At 40.2% G+C, this 23672-nt stretch overlaps 1 protein-coding gene across 1 annotated transcript in view; it reads right to left on the bottom strand.

Moving 5' to 3' along the window:
* Positions 1-23672, bottom strand: part of Prkdc (protein kinase, DNA-activated, catalytic subunit) — a 200364-nt gene that overhangs the window by 70487 nt on the left and 106205 nt on the right. The window contains exons 52-61 of the mRNA XM_032899802.1: positions 23082-23193; positions 17651-17775; positions 17407-17556; positions 13161-13334; positions 12615-12713; positions 11282-11489; positions 8048-8237; positions 6722-6937; positions 4694-4806; positions 4254-4385 (exon numbers count right to left, since the gene is read on the bottom strand). Of these exons, the coding sequence (XP_032755693.1) occupies positions 4254-4385; positions 4694-4806; positions 6722-6937; positions 8048-8237; positions 11282-11489; positions 12615-12713; positions 13161-13334; positions 17407-17556; positions 17651-17775; positions 23082-23193 (1519 nt within the window). The remainder of the gene's footprint in view (positions 1-4253; positions 4386-4693; positions 4807-6721; positions 6938-8047; positions 8238-11281; positions 11490-12614; positions 12714-13160; positions 13335-17406; positions 17557-17650; positions 17776-23081; positions 23194-23672) is intronic.

Below are 23672 nucleotides of genomic sequence, written 5' to 3'. Positions count from 1 at the left end.
TAGGATAGGGAAAACTATTTTCAACAATAAAAGAGCTTCTGGGGAAATCACCATTCCTAACTAGTGATAAAAAGACAGCAAGTAGATCAAGAGAATAAAATTGAAGACACAGAAATGAACACATGCACCTATGGTTACTTGATCCTTGACAAAGAAGCTAAAGTCACCCAGTGGGAAACAAGACAGCATTTTCAATAAATGGTACTGGTTCAAGTAGTGGTCTACTTGTAGAAGAATGCAAATTGATCCATCCCTATCTCCTTATACAAAGCTCAAGTCCAAATGGATCAAGGACCTTCACATAAAACCAGACACACTGAATCTAATAGAAGACAAAGTGGGAAAGGGCCTAGAATACTTGGCCACAGGGAAAAACTTCCTGAATAGAACACCAATGGCTTATTCCTTAAGAGCAACAAATGGGACCTCATAAATTGAAAAGTTTCTGTAAGGCAAAGGACACTGTCAATAGGAAAAAACAGCCCCCCATAGATTGGGAAAAGATATTTACCAGTTGTATATCCAATAGAGGGCTAATATCCAAAATACACAAAGAGCTCAAGAAGGTAGACTCCAGAGAACCAAATAACCATATTAAAAAGTGGAATACCAAGCTAAATAGAGGATTCTCAACTCAGGAATCTTGAATGGCTGAGATCTACTTAAATGTTCAACATTCTTAGTCATCAAGGAAATACAAATCTAAACAACCCTGAGATTCCACCTCACACCAGTCAGAATGGCTAAGGTCAAAAACTCCGGCAACAGCAGATGCTGGTGAGGATGTGGAGAAAGAGGAACACTCCTCCATTGCTGGTGGGACTGTAAGCTGGTACAACCATTCTGGAAATCAGTATGGAGGTTCCTCAGAAAATAGGAAATAGTTCTACCCGAGGACCCAGCTATTGCACTCCTAGGCATATACCCAAAAGATGCTCCAACATGTAACAAGGACACATGTTCCACCATAGCAACCTCATTTATAATAGCCAGAAGCTGGAAAGAACCCAGATGTCCTTCAACAGAGGAATGGATACAGAAAATGTGGTACATCTACACAATGGAGTACTACTCAGTTATCAAAAACAATGACTTCATGAAATTCATAGGCAAATAGATGTAACTAGAAAATATCCTGAGTGAGGTAAGCCAGACACAATAGAACATACATGTTATGTACTCACTAATAATTGGATATTAGTCCCAAAGCCTACAATGCCCATAATACAATCCACAGGACATATGGAGTGTAGAAGGAAGACCAAGGTGTGTATGCTTCAGTTCTGCATTGAGGGAAAACTGGACGATTAGGGGAGGTGGAGGGAAAGGGGAACAGAAGAGGGAGAAAGGAGGGAGAGGAAATAGGGTGGCAGCATCAGGAACTGGAGGAAATGTGAAAGAGGTACAGAGGGTCAGGAAATCGAACAAAAATATGTAGCGGGGGAATGCGGGAATGGGGATAGCCATAGGAAGGTCCCAGACACCAGGGAAACATGAAGCTCCCAGGACACAATGGGAATGACTTCAGCAAAAATGTGCAGAGAAGGGGAGACAGATCCTGTAGAGATCTCCTATAGCAGATAGGCATGGCCCCTGGTCGAGGGATGGGAACACCCACCTATCTCAAAATTTTTAACCCATTAATATTCCTGTACAAAGGAAGAACAGAGACAAATAATAGAACAGAGACTGAAGGAAGGGCCAAAAAGTCACTGTGTCACTTGAGACTCTATCATGTCTGCAGACACCAAACCCAACACTGTTGCTGTGGTGAAGTGGTACTTGCTGACAGGAACCTAGTGTGGTGGTTCCTGAGGAAGTCCAGCTAGCAACTGACCAATGAAGATAAGATGTGGATGATTGGAACCAACCATCAGATAGAGCACAGGGAACCTGGTGTGGAGCTGGCAGAAGTACTGGAGGAGCAGAGGGGGACTTGCAACCCCATGGGAAGAACAGCATAGACTGGCCTGAATACCCAATTCTCTGAGTCCAGACCACCAACCAATGGCTCCAGATATATATGTAGCAGGGGTTGGCCTTGCCTGACAGAAATGGGAGGGGGAGGTCCTTGGTTCCGGAGAGGCTTCATCCCCCAGAGTAGGGGGACGCTGGCGGTGGGGTGGGAGAGTACTCTCATATAGGCAAAGGGGAGGGCAAATGTGGGGTGGGGGACTGGCAGAGGGGGTAACCAGAAAGTAGAATATCATTTGAGATGTAAATGAATAGAAGGATTAATAAAAAAATAAGTTAAAAAAGAATAAAAGTGAAAAAGTACTCTATTTTATAAAAGCAACATCAAAATCAAAGAACCATGATTTGTCTTTAGGTAAAACATCTTTAAACACACATAATATTATTATACAAAATTTTAGAAAATTATTAAAAAAACTTGTTATTTTTCCAGCCTGTGTGGAAAAATACTACCATCCACTTCCTATCTACTGTTTTGTAACCTGCTACTTTCATTCAACATGCTATTAACAGGTTTCTTAGCTGACTACTTATTCCTGAGACCTATGTAGGAATCCCTTCTCTTGTCGGAGAATTGTAAGTACTCATGTCTGAGAGACCAACTATAGTAGTGACTGAAGTAAAAATGTCCTAATCTGGATGTGGTGGTGCACACCTTTAATCCTAGCTCACAGCAGGCAGAGGTAGACAGATCTGTGAATTTGAGGCTAGTCTGGTTTACATAGTGAGTTCCAGGATTGTGAAGAGAGACTATGCCTCCAAAAAATTGTATGAAATAAATTAACTTTAATCAATCCAATTAAAAACAAAACAAAACAAAACAAAAAATCCCTCAGCATCAGATAGTGCTGCCTGCTGGGCCTGTGATAGATGCTCCCCTTTGCTGCTTCTTACAGGCATGGGTGCCAATCGGGGTAGGGGGTGGGGGAGGGGATAGATCAGCTTAGCTTCTTCTGGCTCACCCTAGCAGCATATACAACATGTACTCCATAAACAATCATTTCTTTTTTTTTTTTTTTTTTTTAAAGATTTATTTATTTATTTATTATCTATGAGTACACTGTAGCTGTCTTCATATACACCAGAAGAGGGCATCAGATTCCATTCCAGATGGTTGTGAGCCACCATGTGGTTGCTGGGATTTTAACTCAGGTCCTCTGGAAGAGGAGTCAGTGCTCTTAACCGCTGAGCCATCTCTCCAGCCCAACAAACATTTCTTAAATAAAGTACTAGAACTAGAAGTGGATAATTAAAGTGCTAGAATACCTCTCCTCAAAGAACAGAAGAAAAAAATGCAGTCTTGCCTCTTTAAAGCAATATGAACCACTTTTGTTTTCTAAACAAAAAAGGTATGAGTTCTGACACAATCTTAAGCCTGTAACTGCCAACAATATTATACATGGTGGTTTGCTCTGGTCTAAAGAGGACTCAATGAAGAGCAGATATCCACTCTGCATAACAGGCAATAAACAGTGCACTAAACAACTTAGAAATGAAGAGCACAGGAAGACAGGTGCCTCTTTCTTGCCTGATACTTAGAGATACCTATAGCTTTGGCCACATATCCAAGCACTGGTAACCTCCAGTCTTTATCTAATCATAATCTCAATGGCATAAGACTATTTGGAGAATATGGTATAAGAATATGAAGGTACTTCATGGTAACAAAAAAACCTGTGAAAAGTTACATGATTATGCATGGACAAAGTTCTATATGTGAACATATGGGAAATAAGGACAATGAATGAGGTCTCTAATTTCTTGATGCATCTACGTAAAGGTCTCAATATTTTACTATAGTAATATAAACTGTCTCCACTGGAGGAAGCTGGCAAGGGTACTTGTCTAATACAGTTAAAAAACTATTTTCAATTCAGAATTATTTAGATCAAATAAAAAAGTATACAAGACAGTGATCTAAATGACTTTTTAAGCTCTTCAAACTTTATGTTGGTATTTTTCGCCCATTATTTCATTTTGACATTGAGTAAGAAATATAAATGTCGATCTGATTGTAAAGATCTCCTTGTGGCTGAGAGCACACTTGCCTGACGAAGGCACTTAGTGTTAGTGCACACTCTCAGTAACTGTGTTAGGGTCTCCTCATAAGACAAGAAATCACACAAGTAGGAAATGTGAATTAGGGCAGTCCTTAAGTGTACCATTTAAGGGAAACTGCCACTTCTGTAAGACTATTTTTTTTCCCCCTAGACATAGTAGATCCCTAAAGTACACACAGAGTTTCTAATGTGAACATAAAACATGGTATCTGGACAGACCTGGGCCACAGCCTGCAAGGGGGTGATCAGACTGCTGTGCTGGATCTGGATGTCAGGAAGGTCGCCACGACGGTAACTTCTGTAAAGAACAACCTGGGCATCCTGCTTCATTTTTAACTCACTCTTGATATCCTATAATCACCAGAAGCAAAGAATGAAAATTGAGATTTCATGTACAGACAGGAGATTGATCTATGTTTCAATATCCTGCCATACCTGAATTTCTTGTTTGTTTATAGACAGGACCTGTAAACCTGCCATGCTGGCTCTTTTCTTTTAAAACCAGATACCATGAACATCCTTTATGCACAGTGATGTCAGAAGATACCTGTGCCACGCTGTTACTGCAATTTTGTAGACCAATATTGGACAGAACTTATTTCCTAAGTATACCGTCTGTGAGGCAATATAAGTATTGAATTCTTGAAGAAGATACAAACCTTTTCTAGTTTTTGCTCCATGAGACCCCTTTTGGCATACAGCAAACTCAGTTTTTCTTGGTCCTTTAAAAATCGTCTGCGTAATCTCAGAATTTCTGCCTGGCTGTGAGTGCCTGAAGAATATAAGGCAGGTTTGCCAATTCATGGTCAATTAAACAACATGTACAGTTGACTTCCATTCTTTCCCAGGCTCCCAAAAGTGAAAGTGTGGGCTAATCTCTACTTTTAAGTAGTCATTTAGTGACTTTTAAGGACACAAAACAATAAGGAATAGCAGGAAGGGCAGTGGAGCAAGTCTGAACTCTAAAGAGCACGAGAGTTATAACTGTCTCAGGAAGCTGCAATTAAGTGGTGGACAAAGCATGGACCCAGTGCGGTTACAGCCGAATGTGCATGGTCTGCAGTGACCAGCCCCATGGGGGAGAAAGCAAGGACATGGCAGCAGATCTGCAGGAAGTGTGAGGTGGAAAGGCCAGTCCAGCAAATAGTGCCAAGAGGGCTAGGAATCCTGCAGCTGCCTTTCTCCAGTGGATCTAAAGAGTAGATCAGGTAGCATATTAGGTCCATGAAAGGTCTGCTGAGTGAGCAGAGGGTCTCCATACCATGGGCAGGAAGGAAGCTGGAAAGGGAAGGTCTGTAAGAAACTTAAGACAAAATATTGGCTGGTAAGATGACTGAATGATAAAGGGCTTGTTGTCACCCCTAATGACTTGAATTTGATGCCCCAAGAACCACATAAGAGAGAGGATTTCTGAAGTTGTCCTTTGACCATAGCATTTTGGGTAGGTGTCCTCCCTCCGTCTGTCTGTCTCTGTCTCTGTCTCTCTCATACCCTCCCCTCCGCCCACACACCCACACACACCCCATATGCACAAAATTAATAAGCATTTTTTTAAAGAAGACAAAAAATGTTGGGAAAATACCAATGTATAATTCAGGGAAATTTGGATAAACGTGAAGATCTAAGCATGAAAGCCAAAATGATTATCAAAAAAATAAAAGGAAAAAAAAAAAAAAAAAGATCGTATACAAAGGGACCCAATCACAAGAATGATTTTGTCAAAGAGCACTGAGGACAGATTCCAAGACATAATTAGACAGAGGATGTGACCTTAGGCCATGACCAGGTAGGTATAAAATGTGTCACAGAGGGCGAGGACAACAGACAAACCACAAATGTCAGTCACGTGAAGCCAGAAGATAGTAAATAATGATGTAGAGAAAAGCAGCAGTAAAAACCATGGCTTGAGGCTGCAGTCAGCTTAGCAGTGCTTGCTGCCCAGTCAGAGGGCCATTGCTCAACTTCCCACACCTGTAACTCTAGCTCCAAGATACAGCACCCACTTCTGAGTTCTGTAAAGAGCTATCTTTTCCCCGGCCCTTTCAGTGCTGAGTCTGGAGCCCTACCAGGCTTTCTGCCATTTAGGTATCACATTGGCTCTGAAATGAGGTTATTCCTACCTACTTATTATCAAGCTGCTAAGGCCCAAAAGGTCCATGTTTCCCAGGACATCAATCCAGCTGGAATATACAGAATTATCAGCATGAATTCTGCCCTACACAAACTTTGCTTCAACTAATTTTGTGTTCCTTCCACTCAATAAATATCACTTTCTTCCTATCTTCATCCTTTTTCTCAGTTCTCTTCCTGCTTCCTAGGCTTCCAGGATCTTCTAAAACATCCTTCCTCTATCTAGTCTTTCCAAATGCTTGCTCCACACTCTGTCTGGATTTAAAATTTCAACCCTGACGCTGGCTTACAAATTCTATCCCATTCACTGCTTTACCTACTCCAAATGTTCCCCAAAATTCAAGAAATAAGTGCTTATCACACACTTAAAAGTTCTCAAAGGACACTGAAAAATAATGTTTTCAACATAGTAGGTGTCCAGACAACAATTTCCTAATTGAATTTTGATGATTTCTTTAGTTTTCAAGGAAATGTAGACAGTCAGAAATAAGCTCTCCCCACTTAAGCGTCTGCATAAGGAGGCAATGCACTTGCAGCTGTTCCAGCTGTTAACTTACCACTTTTTACTTGGTTATCCACCTCGTCACCAGGCAGGCCCAGCTTTTTTGTCCCGAAGTCAGGTCCTACTGACTTCCAGGATACTCTTTGTGACTTTTCACTCTTCTTGTGGGAAAACAGCAAGGAAGAAGACAAGGACTCTGAAGCGAAGACTGTGTGATCTGCCACTAGGTCAATGCTACTTCCAGTTAGCCAATCAAATGAGCTCCTTTCAACTACAACACAAGGAAGAGAGCACTGAGGATGCTGCCACCATGCAACACAGCATGAAGCATAGCACAGGGTAGCAAAATCTGCTGGCAGACAGGTACTAGGCCTCTGCAATTACCTGTGACACTGGGCTGAGGCCAAGGTACTTGGTATAAGATCCAAAGCAGACCAGGCACCTGGGCCTCAGGACTCACTATATTTAGTGTGAGTGTCACTATATTTAGAGTTCCAGTGTGATTATTCAAATTAGTTTCCCTTTCATAAACAACTGAATGGGAAACTAATTATATAAAGGAAACTGCTTAAGTGTTTATACCAAACAACTAAGTGGACTAGAAAGGTGACTCACTGTTTAATAAGAAACTTGCTGACCCTGTAGAGGACCTGGCTATGGTTCTCAGCAGCCGCATTAGTTTACAAAACATTTGTAACTCCAATTTCCAATTTCAGGAGTCTGAGCCCTCCTCTAGCCTCTGCTGGCACCAGGCATATACATGTATACATGTAGGTAAAATACTCAAACATATAAAATAAAAATGGTTAATGCTATTTTGCTCTTGAGTTAAGATACTTTAAACGTGACACCTTAAATAATTTTATGTAAAATCAAACCAAACCCAGCAAGCCACAATCAGATTTTTTTTTTTCTTTTCTTTTTTTCGGAGCTGGGGACCGAACCCAGGGCTTGCGCTTGCTAGGCAAGCGCTCTACCACTGAGCTAAATCCCCAACCCCCAGATTTTTTTTTAAAATAATCTTTTTCTCCCTCTTAAACAATATGGAAAACCAAAAAGTAACACTTATCACTTCAACCATTTTTAAATGCATGATTCAAAAGCATTAAGTCCGTTCCATCGACCTATGCAGAACACTTTCCTCTTACACAAGTGAGGCTCTGCAACTATTTACCTCTAACCCCATCACCTCCACACAAACCCTGAACACTGACACTTTCTCAAAGGATCAGGCTACTCTGAAGACCTCCATTGTTTTTCTTCTTAAATGACACTTCTTCCTTATAGCCTTTGTGACTTATGTTATCACTTTCTCTTACAAAAAAAAAAAATCTATGTCCTTGCAACAGAAATTGATGTCAAAGGCCTGGCCAGGTGTTACCTGAAGTTTGTGTTGGAGTGAAATCATACTGCTGTTGGGTGGCCCGCACTTGTCCAGGCTTCTGCCTTCGGTCTGAGGGGGACCCTTCTTGGGTTTGGGTATGGAGAGTACTTGGAAAGGCCTGGGTCTCAATAAACATCGGGGTAAGAACAGTACTACGAAAACGCCAGTCAGGATCTATAGTATATTCCTATAGAAAGAAAAGTTACAAAGAATATGATGTTCCTTCTCTAACCAAGAGAAATAAAAGATCTGTATGACAAGAACTTAAAGTTTCAGAACAGAGAAATTAAAGAAGATCTCAGAATATGAAAAGACCTCCTATGCTCATGTATTGACAGGGTTAATATTGTAAAAGTGGCCATCTTGACAAAAACAATGTACAGATTCAATGCAATCCCTATCAAAATTGAAACTCAAATCTTTAGAGTTACAAAGATCAATTTGCAAATTCATTTGGAATAACAAAAAACCCAGGATAGTGAAAACTATCCTCAACAATAAAAGAACTGTATTACAGAGCAACAGTGATAAAAAACTGTATGGTGTTGGTACAGAGATAGGCAGGTAGATAATGGAATAGGATTGAAGACCCAGAAATGGGCCCACACACCAATGGTCATTTGATCTTTGACAAAGGAGCTAAATCCATCCAGTGGAAAAAAGAGACCATTTTCAAGAAATGGTGCTGGTTCAACTGGAGGTCAGCAGGTGGAAGAATACAAATTGATCCATTCTTATCACCCTGTACAAAGCTCAAGTCCAAGTGGATGAAGGAACTCCACATAAAACCAGAACTGAAACTAATAGAAGAAAAAGTGGGGAAGAGCCTCGAACACATAGGCACAGCGGAAAATTTCCTAAACAGAACACCAATGGCTCATATTGTAAACTCAAAAATAGACAAATAGGACCTCATAAAATTGTAAAGCTTCTGTAAGGCAAAGGATATTGTCATTAGGACAAAATGGCCACCAACAGATTATGAGATGATCTTTACCCTAACCGTAACCCTACATTTGATAGAGGGTTAATATCCAATACATACAAAGAACTCAATAAGTTAGACTCCAGAGAATCAAATAACCCTATTAAAAAGTGGGGTACAGAGCTAAAACAAGAATTCTCAATTGAGGAATATCAAATGGCTGGGAAGCACCTAAAGAAATGTTCAACATCCTTAGTTATCAGGGAGATGCAAATCAAAACAACCCTGAGATTCAACCTCACCCCAGTCAGAATGGCCAAGATCAAAAACTCAGGTGACAAAAGATGCTACAAGATTTAACAAAGACATGTGCAGTCTTATTTATAATAGCAAGAAGCTGGAAAGAACCCAGAAGTCCTTCAACAGAGGAATGGATACAGAAAATGCGGTACATCTACACAATGGAATACTACTCAGCTATCAAAAACAATGACTTTATGAAATTCATAGGCAAATGGATAGAACTAGAAAATATCATCCTCAGTGAGGTAACCCAATCACAGAAAAACACACGTGGTATGCACTCATTGATAAGTGGATATTAGCTCAAATGCTCGAATTACCCTAGATGCACAGAGCACAAGAAACTCAAGAAGGATGAACAAAATGTGGATGCTTCATTCCTTCTTTAAAAGGGGAATAAGGGGTTGGGGATTTAGCTCAGTGGTAGGCTTGCCTAGCAAGTGCAAGGCCCTGGTTAGGTCCCCAGCTCCAGAAAAAAAAAAAAAAAAAAAAAAAAAAAAAAAAAGATTTAAAAGAGGAATAAGAATACCCTTAGGAGGGGATAGGGAGGCAAAGTTTAAAACAGAGGCTGAAGGAACGCCCATTCAGAGCCTGTCCCACATGTGGCCCATACATATACAGCCACCAAACTAGATAAGATGGATGAAGCAAAGAAGTGCAGGCTGACAGGAACCAGATGTAGGTCTTTCCTGAGAGACACAGCCAGAAATATGGCAAATACATAGGCGAATGCCAGCAGCAAACCACTGAACTGAGAATGGGAACCCCATTGAAGGAATAAGAGAAAGGACTGAAAGAGCTTGAAGGGGCTTGAGACCCCATATGAACAACAATGCCAACCAACCAGAGGTCCCAGGGACTAAACCACCTTCCCAGGGACAGACCCATGGTTCCAGCTGCATATGTAGCAGAGGATGGCCTTGTTGGGCACCAATGGGAGAAGCCGTTGATCCTGCCAAGGATGGACCCCCCAGTGTAGGGGAATGTCAGGGCAGAGAGGCGGGAAGAGGTGGGTGGTTATTGAGGGGGAACACTCTTATACAAGAAGGGGGAGGGGAGATTGGATAGGGGATTTATGGACAGGAAACAGGGAAAGAAGATAACATTTGGAATGTAAAGAAAACGTCCAATTAAAAAAGAGATATAAATAAACTTATTTTATTCATGCCTGTATTCCCTTCTTAAGGTATCTCATTATGATTCGTCATCAAATAACCTTTGTTTTCTTTTTAGGAGTTTCTGTTTTTCAGCATTAAAAGACTGTCACAGAAATCCACAAATGGTTAAAAAATATAGATATCCGATTATGTGATATCCAATTCGAACTGATACATCTGTAAGGCAACCCCTATACCTAGGGCTTAGGAAATATGGAAGAAGGGCCAGAAAGACTGTTAAGAACCAGAAGACCAGGAGATCAACTTTAAGAAAGTATCACAAGTCAGTAAAAGCCGAGGCAGGAAATAGGAGGTGGGATTCTGGTAGGAGATTTGCCCCAAATCCTGAGGAGGCAGACTCAAGAAATTGAGAAGAAGTATAGCCATCTGACACTCCTAGAATAGAATGAATAGGTTAATTGAGTTATGAGCCAGTCAGAGAACAAGCCAAGCTTATGGCCTGGGCATCTGTGAATAAGTAATTATCTCTCAGAGTCATTATTTTGGGAACTGGGGCATAGGTGGAAAATCCGTGTGTTATACACACACACACACAGACACACACACACACACAGACACACAGACACACACACACACAGACACACACACACACACACACACACACACACACACACACAGGAAAGTGAGTGGTTCAAGTGGAGTCTGAGAACATTAAGAGTGTGAGACACCATGGGGCAAGAAGGCACATGTTCATATCATAAAAAAGGAGTAGGTGCATCTTCCAAGAAAATTAAGAAAGGTAGTTTAATAATATTAGAAGACATTCATCAACAACAAGGGAAACATATAATAGTCACCAGAATTAGAAGGAAAACAGCACTTTACCTGAAATTCACATTCTGAAAGAGGATGCTCAAAAATGGGGTTTAGATAATCTGGGCTCATCCTGGTCATTTCAAGCAGAAAATTTGTTGCTAAACTTAAAAAGTGGACTTCTATCTTGGGAGAATATAAAGAATTTAATGCCAACAATCGGTCCAATGTATTGGATGGCAATCTGGTTTCATGGCTCCAGAAATTCCGAATAATTAGTCTGAAAAGTGAAGAGAAAAATATGGGTAAATACCAGCAGATGAAAGGAAATACTGCCCATAGTAACATGTGGGGACTTCATAGATTTTCATCCACAGAAATCTTGGTCAACGGGAAACCATATCAAAACATGAGTAAGAAAAACCAGATGTTTTGAAGGACAAATATCCCCAAACTATAGCATATATGTTAAACTGGATGACTGTCTATCCCCTGGAGAGTTTAGTATATAGTACTAACAATTCTAAAAATCAAAATTGTTTTACAAATATTAATAGTTGTAGTCCACTCAATAGAAGAGCACGTGCCTAGTATGATCTCTGGTTTAGATGCCTACAATCAAAAGCAAATTTCATAAAGTCCTTCACTCCTTTGCTAAAAAAGTTCACCATAAAATGACTGTTATAATGTATTGAAAACATAATTTAGAATTAAGTTAAGACTGAGAATATGGGTCAGTTATTACATTGCTAGTCAGATAAATCTGAGGCTCTTGGTTCAATCTTCAGTACTGTCCAAAAAGAAAAACAAAACAAAACAAGGTGGACTTTTCAACAAACAAGTACTTAAAAAATTTAAATGTAAACTATTAAAAGTTCAATTAATTTAAAATTGAAACAGAGGCAAGTAAGTATTATGTCAAGTCATATTTAAAACTTTGTCCTCTGTAATGCAGTTGGCATGTAAGATGTTAATATAACTGAGTTAAAATACTTTAGAGAAGAATTATCATAGATCACATCTCCCCATCGCATAAACACTATGCTTTCTTCCTAATGCTAAAGTGTCCAACTCTTCATGTAAACTTGATATGTATAATATGATCTTAACTATTTGTGTTAAATGGGAAACAGAACAGTTGCTTCCACTTGAAAATCTTTAACTCACAGCATAAGCACTTTGTTGTAACCACCTTCCAATGAGTTTTATTTTGAAATAACCTGTCAGGATTACAAAATCTTATTCCTCATACAGTGATTTAAAACACATTTCACTAAGGATTAGAAAGTAGGAAGTACTTTTCTCTGTAGGAAGCAGAGAAAATGATATCACAGTAAGCACTTTAACCTAGTCTAAAAAGCAATAACCTAATCCTGATCTAAGTTATTCTAGAAGAAGTACACACTGGAGTCCAAGGTTCTCATCAATCAGTCCTTGAATCAGCACATCTTTTGCGAGTTTAAATATTTCCTGGGAGTCTTCATCCATTTGACTCTCTGGATCTCTGTTTGAGAAAATAACAAAATATTAGTATTCTGCTTTATTCTAATAACAGAGTCTGTATTGAAGTAAAGGTGGTTTTTGCATGCGACCGATGGCCAAGGCAGTTTGGTGTGAGATCAGGATAGACCTTCCTTCTGTGCCCTGAGTCCTGTCACCTCTACAGGCACCTGAGGGATGATACTGCCTGGGAGATGATCTCTTAAAATTATACCATGAAGATTAAAAAAGGCACTCATATGCTTAAAAAAAAGATTTTGTGTGTGTGTGTGTGTGTGTGTGTGTGTGATACTACATCAGAAACAAGTACATGGGGAGGACCAAAATCTGAGATGGTTTTCTGATCTCTGTGTGATCAGACAGATGCCTGTGATCGCACAAACAAACATACACACACACACACACACAAACCTTTTTAAAAGAATGATATAAAATGCAATGAATGGCTAACCTGTAATTGTCATGAATCCACATGAGAATATTATACATTTGTTCTCTACATGTTGGAGAAGGATGGGAAACAAATTCCACAACAGGATTCAGAAGTTCTCGGAGTTCCGTTGGTTTTAATTTTGCCACCATCTTATAAACTATATCCAAACACACCTTTTGTCTTTCATCATCTCTATAATAAAGATTTTTCATAACACATAAGTTTAACAATGATTATTATCATACTTACAAAGTATGAAAAGAAACATTTTCATCTTGTTCTAAAGTTTCAAAGGTTATTATAATTTATAAAAGTACATTTTAAGTCTACTAGTAAAAGAGTAATGAAAATGTGGCACATGTAGACACATACACAATAGAGTTTTATTCGGTTATAAAGAAAAATGAAACCAGGAAAAGGATGGGAAATATACTAAAGTAACCCAGAGAGACAACTCTAGTAAGTGGATCCTAGATCCGAAATTGCAGATTTGTATGTTTAATTTGTAGTATCTATATAGAAAGGGCCCAATAGACATGAGAGGGGAAGATGCCTTAAGTGCAAAGTGGATAGAAAAATACCTGAGATATGAAAAGTAGACAGAGCATGGGCTGAGAATAAGAGTAGGGAAAGGTATGAGTAGAGATTAGGATAAAAGGATGGGGCACAAGACAGGTTTGGGGGTGATTAACCAAAACAAATGAGCGACAGAGCCTTATAGAAAGTCATTACTTTCCAAGTTAATTTAAAAGTAGGTTTTGTTTATTTGCTTTTTTTCCTTTTGGTTTTTCAAGACAGAGTTTTCTCTGTGTGTGGGCTCAGTTATTCTAGAATTCTTTCTGTAGACCAGGCTAGCCTTGAGCTCACAGAGATCCACCTGAGTCCTGAGTGCTGGGATTAAAGGGTACCTACCACCACCCCAAAAGTAGACTTTTAAGAGTGTGAACAAAGGCACACTGCACGGGTGGACACACTGCACGGGTGGACAATAACCGTGGGTTACTAAGTGAAAGTCCAAGCAGCCAGTGAATAAAGCTACCTCCCTCTTCACTGATGGTCAGGGAAGTTCCAGAGAACCTCAGCATAATACAGGTTGTTGCTATTATTCTTAGTTGCTTACTAGAACTAAATGGTAAGACTCTGCTGCTGAAACATCATATACTCTAATTATAGAGAAATTAAATTAGACCTGACTTGCGAACATCTTCCCTGGCTAGCTTTGACAGTTCTATAAGAGCTGTGTAATCCAGACCACTGAGGAAAACTCACCATTGGTTCTACCTAGTAGTAGACCTCACATGTAAGGCAAGATATGCCCAATGGGAACAAAATAATCATGGGAGGTAGAGAGAGGGAGGGAACTGGGAGGGAGAGAGAACGGAAAGGGAAGGTGGGGGGGGCAGGATCAGGTGTAGAAGGAGTAGGAGGAGAGAAGTACAGATGGTCAGGAATTTGAATGGAGGTGTATAGATTGGGGGATGAGGAATCTGGGGAAGCCACTAGAAAGTCCCAGATGCCAGGGAAGCAAGAGGTTCCCAGGGATGTCATTAGCCAACATACCCAACAACGGGGAGACAGAACCAGCAGAGACCATATCCAGAGGTTAGGCATGCCCCGCAGTTGAGGGATGGGGTCACCTATCCATCTCAAAAATTTTAACCCAGAATTGTTCCTGTCTAAAGAAAATGCAGGGAAAAAGAGGGGAGTAGATACTTAAGAAAAGTCCATCTAGAGACTGCCCCACCTGGGGATCCATTCCATTTGCAGACACCAAACCCAGATACTACTGCTGATGCCGAGAAGCACTTGCTGACAGGTGCCTGATATACCTGTCTCCTGAGAGGGTCCGCCACAGTCTGACAAATACAGATGAGGATGCTCATAGCCAACCTTCAGACTGAGCACGGGGACTCCAATGAAAGAGGTAGGGGAAGGACTGAAGGAGCTGAAGGGGATTGTAATCCCATAGGAAGAACAACAATCAACCAACCAGACTCCCCCTCCTCTCCTGACCTCTCAGGAACTAAACCACCAAAGAGTATACATGGGGGATTCATGGCTCCAGCTGCACATGTAGCAGAGGATGATCTTATCTGGCATAAATGGGAGGGGAGGCCCTTGGTTCTGTGGAGGATCAATGACCCAGGATACTAGAGCAGTGAGGCAGGAGTGGGTTGGTGGGTGGGGGAGCATCCTCATAGAAGCAGGCGGAGGGAGGATGGGACAGGGGGTTTATGGAGGGGAAACTGAGGAGGGGAATAACACTGAAATGTAAATAAATAAAATAGATAAAATAACCAATAATTAAAAAAAGATGTACCCACTGGTCTGATAGTGATATGAATGCTATGGTAGTAACCAACTGCTTTCTGATTAGTCTGAGGCCTGCTGTATAGACCTTGTCAAAAGCTCATGGCTAGGGAGGTCATATGCCCCTAAGGAGAAAATTTACTATTGTTGTTTTGCTAAATAATAGACACTTCTAAATATTTATGTTCATACCCACAGATTAATGATACTTTCAACCCTGACCAGAAAAAAGTTTCCTTTTGTAAGTGGATGATGGTTAATATAGACTAACAACTTTTCAGAGTTCTGAGAAGTGACTATTAATTATTCAGTCCTAAACAGGACAGCCAGATGACTTACCCAGTCCCCCCAAGTATCAGGAAGCATCACTGATCAAGAGTAGAAAGAAGTTAAGACCCAAAGGGCAGGGAAGAATGCCGTGAATGCTGTTTCTGAGACAGGAGATGCACTCACAAATGGCCGACTGAACAGGACTGAACCTATTAACGCTCTATCACTGGCTTTTGATGGGAGCTCACGACACTCCACACTACTGCAAAGCTATCAGTAGTTAGCAGTTGCTGGGGGAGGTAAATCTTTTTTCTTCACTGGTACAGCCACCTTTTTAACATACCCATAATCCAGTGAATAACTCCATATCCATGTACATACAAATTAAAACTCAATGGACAATTAAAAACAGGAGAGAGAGAGAGAGAGAGAGAGAGAGAGAGGAGAGAGAGAGAGAGAGTTGAGTAGGAATGGCAGTGGAATGGCAGGGACGGACAACAGAGAACTTGGGTGATTCTTATAAAAAGACATTACATTCAGATGAATGTACAAAAACATGAAAGAATACCTAAAAACTATTTTTAAAAAAGGAATCATAAAATGATTACCATGTACAACTGAACACCCCTCCTACTAAAAAGAGTTAACCAGGAAGAAACTGGCACATGCAACCAAGGAAGACTAAAATGTAAAAATACAAAAATATGAAGTAATATTAATAATCAATGGGAAGCTTAAACAATCTTTCAAGACATCACCCCCAAAAAACCGAGAGTTACACAGTATCATGGCTAAAACATACTAAATGTTTAAAGAGCTGAAAAGAGAAAGGCAGACTAGTTTATTCATAGTCATATTAATCTCTCAGTTGTAATAATCATGACTGTGATTACTATGATCATGTAAAAGGAGAACAGGTGAAGGATATATGGGAATTTTGTATAAAATCTTTTAAACTTTCATAACTATAAGATTATTTCAAAATAAAGTTCATTTAAAGAAACTGATGGTGACAGACAAAATCAGCTAAAATTATGAAGGACTGAGGTGAGACCACTTTCAGGTGCTACCTAGTCCGTCAGATAGTGATCTAAGTGTGCTCAGAGTCCTAAATATCTGAGGGTCTCCTGTTCCTGAAAGCAGTCAGCTTTCAGCAAGTACTGAGAGAGAGCAGAACACAATGTCATTTAGTCTTTGTCATCAGTATATTACATACTTACCAGTATTTAACCACTGTGAACGTGTAATATACACAGTGGTCACAAATGTAAGAAGACAGAGAAATAAGGGATGACTGCTTTATTTTAAAATTACTTTCTACTTGACTGAAACTTTGAAAAGTGAACAATTTTAACCTGAGAAGGTTCCTGCCTATCAAAACAGGTACAGAACAGAAAGAAACCCATGCACAAATCTAAAGACAGCCTGAAGTACTGCATTACAGCAGTGCTCTTCATTTGTATGAGAAATGGGACTACATGCCGCTCGCTACCTGAGGCTCCAGAAACAGAGGGGCTGGGATGGGATCTCATTTCCCTCCTACCCTCTTACCACTTTACCTCTTGGATTGAAATTTCAAATGTTTCTCTTGAACACCTAAAGTGGCTCGTAGTGAAAGGAGGTACAGGGGCGAGAGAATATTTGTGACTTTGCTGTATTCTAGTCAGTGAAGCCTAATACTTACCTATGTCTCATGACTTGAAGAAAGTCCTTACTCTTTAACTGTAAGTATAGGCCTGTGATCTCCTCTGCTCGACAAAGTACCACTTCCAGACAAAGCGTCTTCATTACTCCATGAAATTTTGGCAGCAGAAAGAACAAAGCATTCAAGAACCTTGGTAGGTAGAGAGAGGTTCATGAGAAGATGGCCGCTGACACACTCCCTCACCTGCCACCCAAGTCCCATGCCTCCTGCCATTGTCCCTTACCTGTCAGCAAGAGGAGGGAAGCCCTTCACTATTTTGTTTAAGCATACGATAAATTTGTCTTCCATAGTATTTTGATGTTGCTTTAGTTGTTTTACAACCAGTTCACATACCGACTCTGCTATCACCTGAAAAATTGAGTTTCCTTTCAAACACATAAAAGTAGAACACTGTGTAAAGTGCTGAGACCAAAATCTATTTTAATTATTCAAGTTAAAGAGCATGTCCAATGTTATGCCCTTCACTGAGGTTTTCACTCAAGTGATGAGACTGAGTGCTAGGAATGGCCACCAGTTTGTAGTAGCCACCAGACAGTCATAAGGCTCCCAGGCCTCGACTGCCACAGTGAGTGAGCAAGGCCATACCTTGGGCACTGTGCGATGCCCTGTGTTTCCTTCTAACACAGAAATACTGCAATTAAGTCCTATTTTTAGTTTAACATTTATCAAATACAGTTCAAGATACATTTTAGGTTAGGTGCCTTTATCAAGTACTCACACTGAACTCTAGTCCAACAGACCCAATTATGGTCTTTCAGCATGGATCAGTCTCTGCATCCTTTAGCACTAACTGTTAAATATTCATTAGTATACTGTCAGTTCCTGACCTGAAGTGAAAGCTCTCTAGAGCAGAGGTGGGTCCTATGTGTTTCCTGCTGTGTCTCTATGGTCTGGGACATGTAAGATTTCAAAAACAAGTACTCAGTGTGGACAATGTATTCAAGACAGACTGGTTGGAAGTTATGAAAATATTCATTTCAGTTTTGCTTACTCACAAATATGGAAGATCATTAAAATTGTTTAAAAGCATGAAGGGTAAATGGATAGTTTTTGAAGACAAATTTGCTCCTGCTTGAGACTATTTAAAAATTATGCTCAGAACTTAACCAGAACTTTCAATAATTTTAAAGCTCATGTATAGTATTTTAATTATTTCACTGCTAATACATATAGTGTATCTGTTAGGGCTGAAACATGATCAGCATGGAGTGCTGACAAGCCTAAGATGTATCTTTTCATTAAAATTATTTAATCCGGTATTTGGTTGAAATTGTCAGTTTAGCAAGTAAAAAGGGCAGACACACTCACTCCTAAGAAGAGGTATCATGGAGAAGCTGAGAGTGGCTTGGAGAGAAACCACTCTGCTTAGGTTTCTTTTTATTTTTCAGATTCCTACACTAAATCTATACTAAATTTAATTCAGATAATAATGCAAGACTAAGTATGTATCAATCAGAAATCTGAGTAATGAGAAAATAAAGCTAGAACTCCACTGTGACTTCCTAACATGTGGTAAAGATAGAAAATAGCACATTTAAACCTAACACCATCACAATCATGTCCTAGCAAGGTTATTCTGAGGCAAATTTCTTAAATTTTACAGTGAACAGTGAATATGAAGACACAGCTTCCCAATATGCAGGAAATAAGCAATGAATGTAGGACCAGTCCTAAAGGAGTCACTTGGGCCACTGCCTTCTAGGGCTCCAGGAACATGATGAGAGGACATACCTAAGAGCTGGAAGATAGAGTGAAGGGCTAGGAAATGCCATTCCCTAGATCATTACAACTACTGTCATCCTTAACTCAGATTCAGTTATCTGCACTGGGCTATCTACATAAAACTAGTCCTATTAGCTATCAGTCAAGGAATGTCACAGGGCTCCCTTTACCTCTGAACTACTCACTGGCTTTGGGAGACTTCGGGAGATGGATTCTGAGCCCACCAGGCCCTAACAGATAGTTCCAAAACAAACAGCACCCTCAGCAGGATAGCAAAAAGCTATACATAACAGATGAGATGGCACGCAACATGGAAGGTGAGAGTCCACTACTAACTTAGGAATTCTCGGATTGATTACATATGCACAGTGATATAAGTTTAAGAACAGGGAAAACTGGTTTCTCAGTGAAGCTGAGTAAGTCACATGTGGCACCAGCATGCTGGATACTTAAACAAAGGAGCAGAGGCTCAGCTCACAGGTTCTGGGAGCCCCTGCTGTACAGACAAGCTGTTTGGAGGAAGGCGGAGAGAGGGGAAGAGAGATGGGGGGCAGTGGACTTAGGTGGGAGGGAGGGAAGGAGGACAGGGGGAGGAAGAAGGAGAGAAAGGAGGAGGGGCAGACAGCGAGGGTGCTGGTCTCCAAAAAGGACAAAGGATAGAGAAAAATGAGATTTGAGTTGTTTTTTGGAAGAGAAGGTAGATTGATTTTCTAAGTGGTTAGCCCCAGTTCCCCATCCCCTACTGCTACACACCTCCATTCAATTTCCTAGGCTCTAGGAGTCAAGGCTCTAGACTCCTTCCAGAGTAATAAGGATCAGATATGATATGGGGAGCCCCCCTAAAAAACTAGAAAATTTTAAAATTAATTCATAAAAAGGACAGCTGTTTTTCACATGCTCAAACAAGTGGAATTTTATCCTTAACTAGAAAACTGTATACATTGGCAATATTCATCCTCAGAGATGGTGAACTAACTTGCTTGGACCTGATTCTCAAGGATTCCAGGTCTTCTTGCCTCATTCATCATTTCAGATGGATCTAGTCAGAATTTCAGTCATGCCCTGAGCCTTCTAAGGAGACTGAGACTGGATAACAGTTGCTGGGGTTGGCTTTCTTAGGGCCTAACCAAATTTTCTAATTTTTCTACACCTCCCCACCCCTTTAAAGAATGTTTCATTGACCCTATTCAGCCGGGAGAGTTGTCAGCCCAATTCCCTGATTTTGGGAGTCTGGTAATGGTTATTTTACAGATTATAGAAAAATGTTCATTTTAAGGGATAATTTGGGAATGGTCATAATTTTGAACAGGGAGGGAATAGGTGGAATTGTGTAGCCATAATCTTAATTGGTAGAAATCTTTATAAATGATTCAAAGTTGAAGTTATGATTTCTTACATTGGTACAGAATTTATTTTGATACAGATTTAAGGTTTTCATTGGTATGAATTTCTTATACTGATATAAAATTTGAAATTAATATTGTTTCTCTTAGACATTGTGCCTATACAACTCATTTAAGAAGACAAAGCTTAGTTCCAGTCTTTCTAATAGCTGCTACAAACTGTTTTTAGATGATTAAGTAATATGAGTTTAGGGCCAGATAGCAAACTCATGGTTATGTTAGATTCTGATTTAATTAAAGGGTGTTTTTGATATATTTCAATTAGAAATAGCTAAGTGTAGTCAAGGTTTAACAATTCAGATTACCTTATAGATAGACAGCCTTAAAAAGCACCAGAAATCCACAGAATGTGACATTTAATGCTATTTAATCATTTGCCATTGAGACATATCTGCTCCTGACAGCACACCCTTCCTGGTTCAAAGAAGGTACTGAGCATCTTGACCTCCAGGCAAGGTTGCTTATCTTGGCAAGATAGCCACTGAGCAGAAATTGCCTATTTCATCTGCAGACAAAATACTTTCCAGGAAAAGGACACATTATGCAGAATAGTCAACTGTTGGCTCTGCCAAGACAGGGTAAACAGTCCTTAATAATTCTATTCTGTAAAAGTCTGTCAGATGACCCTGGGCCAGAAGGCTGTAGACAGATGCTCCAACATTTTGAGGAATTAGGTGACTCTCCAGGTAGTCAGCTGGAGAGCCACAATTATTTAAGTTTGAAAAGCTGTGTTAAGTGCTTCCTGTATCCCCAGGTAATGATTAAGTTGCTTTCAGATTTCTGACAGGGTTGAAGACTAGTTATTGTCTCATAAACAAACTCAAGTTGTTTAACATTGAGAGAGAGGTTATAGAGTGGAAGACATGGTTTACACATGGTGTTATAGGCTAAAATATAAACAATCTAGGGATAGTTCTATAATTCTTTAAGTTAGGAATGATGGTAGAGTACTTTATCTAATTGACAAATATGATGGACTGGGTATCATTTTTATATCATACTGTGTAATTACATGATTGTTATAGTTTTGTTCAATTTATGTGTGGGAGAAGAAATTTTTATATTTTATTGGAAAGAAAATGTGAGTTGTAGGGGCGGTCCTGTTCCCCAATTGGTATTTGATTTGTCAGTAGAGAGCCATGGTCCAATTGCTGGGCACAAGGTACAGAGGGTTTTCAGGTCCCTGGAGGAAAAGGGAAAGAGGAGAACCAGGCAACCATGTGAGGTCTCTGGATGAGTGTTGGGCTGTGGCCACTCCTATAGGTGAGTGTTCAGAGATGTTAAGCAGGGACTAGAGTCAACTGACAAACTAACGTTAGGGCAGGTAGGAGAAGTGACTCTAAGAGTAATGATAAGGGAACGTTTTCAAGGTGGGAGATAGTAGTGCACAGCAATTGTGTCAAGAAGGCAAGTTGAAAAAGGACGAGTATGTGTGTGTGTGTGTGTGTGTGTGTGTCTTTTATCCATGGATTCAAGGGAAGCTGGGAGGGCACTGGTAGTGCGTCCCCTTCCTGGAGCTTGGTCAAGGTAGCAAAAAATCTACATGTAACATTTGCCACACAAATGTTTTTGACTTGGTAAGTCACAAAACAAAATGAATACACAAGGTGGGGGGAAGAAAAGAAGTGGGGAAGGAGGGAGAGAGAAGAAGAGAGAGGAAGAAAGAGAGGAAGGGAGAGGAGAGAGGGAGAGAGGGAAAGAGGGAGAGGGAGAAGGAAAGAGGGAGAGGAAGAAAGGGAGAGGGAGAGGGAGAGGGCGAGAGGGAAAGAGGGAGAAGGGAGAAGGAGAGGGAGAGGGAGAGGGAAATGTGAGTTGTAGCAAGGGTGGAAGGGAGACCAAGGTCATAGCAAGGTAATAAGAGTAGTAAGTATACAAGGTACACACCTGTGAAATTGTTGTTTTTAAAAAGAAATAAAAATTAAAAATAAGCTTATAAATAAAAAGTAGAAAGGGTGGGAGGCTACAGTGCCAAAACAAAAATGAAGCTCCATTTCCTAAGGGTTTGCTTTCCTGAGTTACATATTTACAGGTAGGGAAATGGCAAGGATCCAATTTGCAGTCTTGGTCCCTTCCTATGCACTCCAAGTTGTTAACAGCACGAAGTCTGTCCTCACCCATCCTGGAGCACCCAAGACTCCACCCTGTCTTTCCCTTTAGAAGAGGAATGGGCATGAGATCCAATTAGGGATGGATAAAGAAAATGTTCAGGGGTATAATGAAAAGTCACCAGTCACATGGTGAGAAGTGAGCCAACAGGGTAACCTGGAAGCAATGCTTGGCAAGCCATTCTGCCCTGAATACAGCAGCAAGTAGTCACATACATTTGCATGTTTTTGTCCTGTTGGGGTAGTCAGAGCTTTATGGATGCTAGACAAATGCTCTTTCCCTCACCATACCTCAGTCCCTATATCCCATCCCATCCCATCACAAGCAGTGCTGTGTTAACAGGAAAAGATGCCCTGCTGAGCCCAGGAGGATCAAGGAGGATACTGGGCAATCACAATCACAAGTGCACCATGCAGCACTCACGTGTTTTCTCTCAGTAACATGTTGAAGAATGAGTCCTAGAACTTCTGCTGCAGCTGCATATACTTCTTTATACTTCACAAAGGACATGTTATTGACTAAAGCTTCAAAATACCTAAAATAAACAGAGAAAACAAGCATAAAACAGCCCATTCTGATATTTGGCACAAAAAATCTAATAATTCTCCTCCTCATGTCACATTAATAGGCAAATCGAGAACATATATAAAATGTAACACAAATTACATATAGATTTAAATCTGCATGCATATAGATTTATGCATGCATATAGATTTATAACTATGAAAATCTACTGTCCAATCCCAGTTCAACACTGCAGTAAAAGTATATCCCACTCAAACAAAGAGGGGGGGCTGGAGAGATGGCTCAACGATTAAGAGCACTGCCTCTTCCAGAGGTCCTGAGTTCTATTCCCAGTAACCACATGGTGGTTCACAACCATCTATCATAATGGGATCTGATGGCCTCTTCTAGTGTGTCTGAAGACAGTGAAAGTATACTCATATATAAAATAAATAAATCTTTAAAAAAAAAAAAGAGGGAGTATCTAAGACTAGGATTCCCTGCTACAAG

This window comes from Rattus rattus, chromosome 4, assembly GCF_011064425.1.
Source record: "Rattus rattus isolate New Zealand chromosome 4, Rrattus_CSIRO_v1, whole genome shotgun sequence".
In the NCBI taxonomy this organism is placed as follows: domain Eukaryota; kingdom Metazoa; phylum Chordata; class Mammalia; order Rodentia; family Muridae; genus Rattus; species Rattus rattus.
Note: the sequence above shows the minus strand (reverse complement) of the source record. Positions and strands in the feature narration are given on the sequence as shown.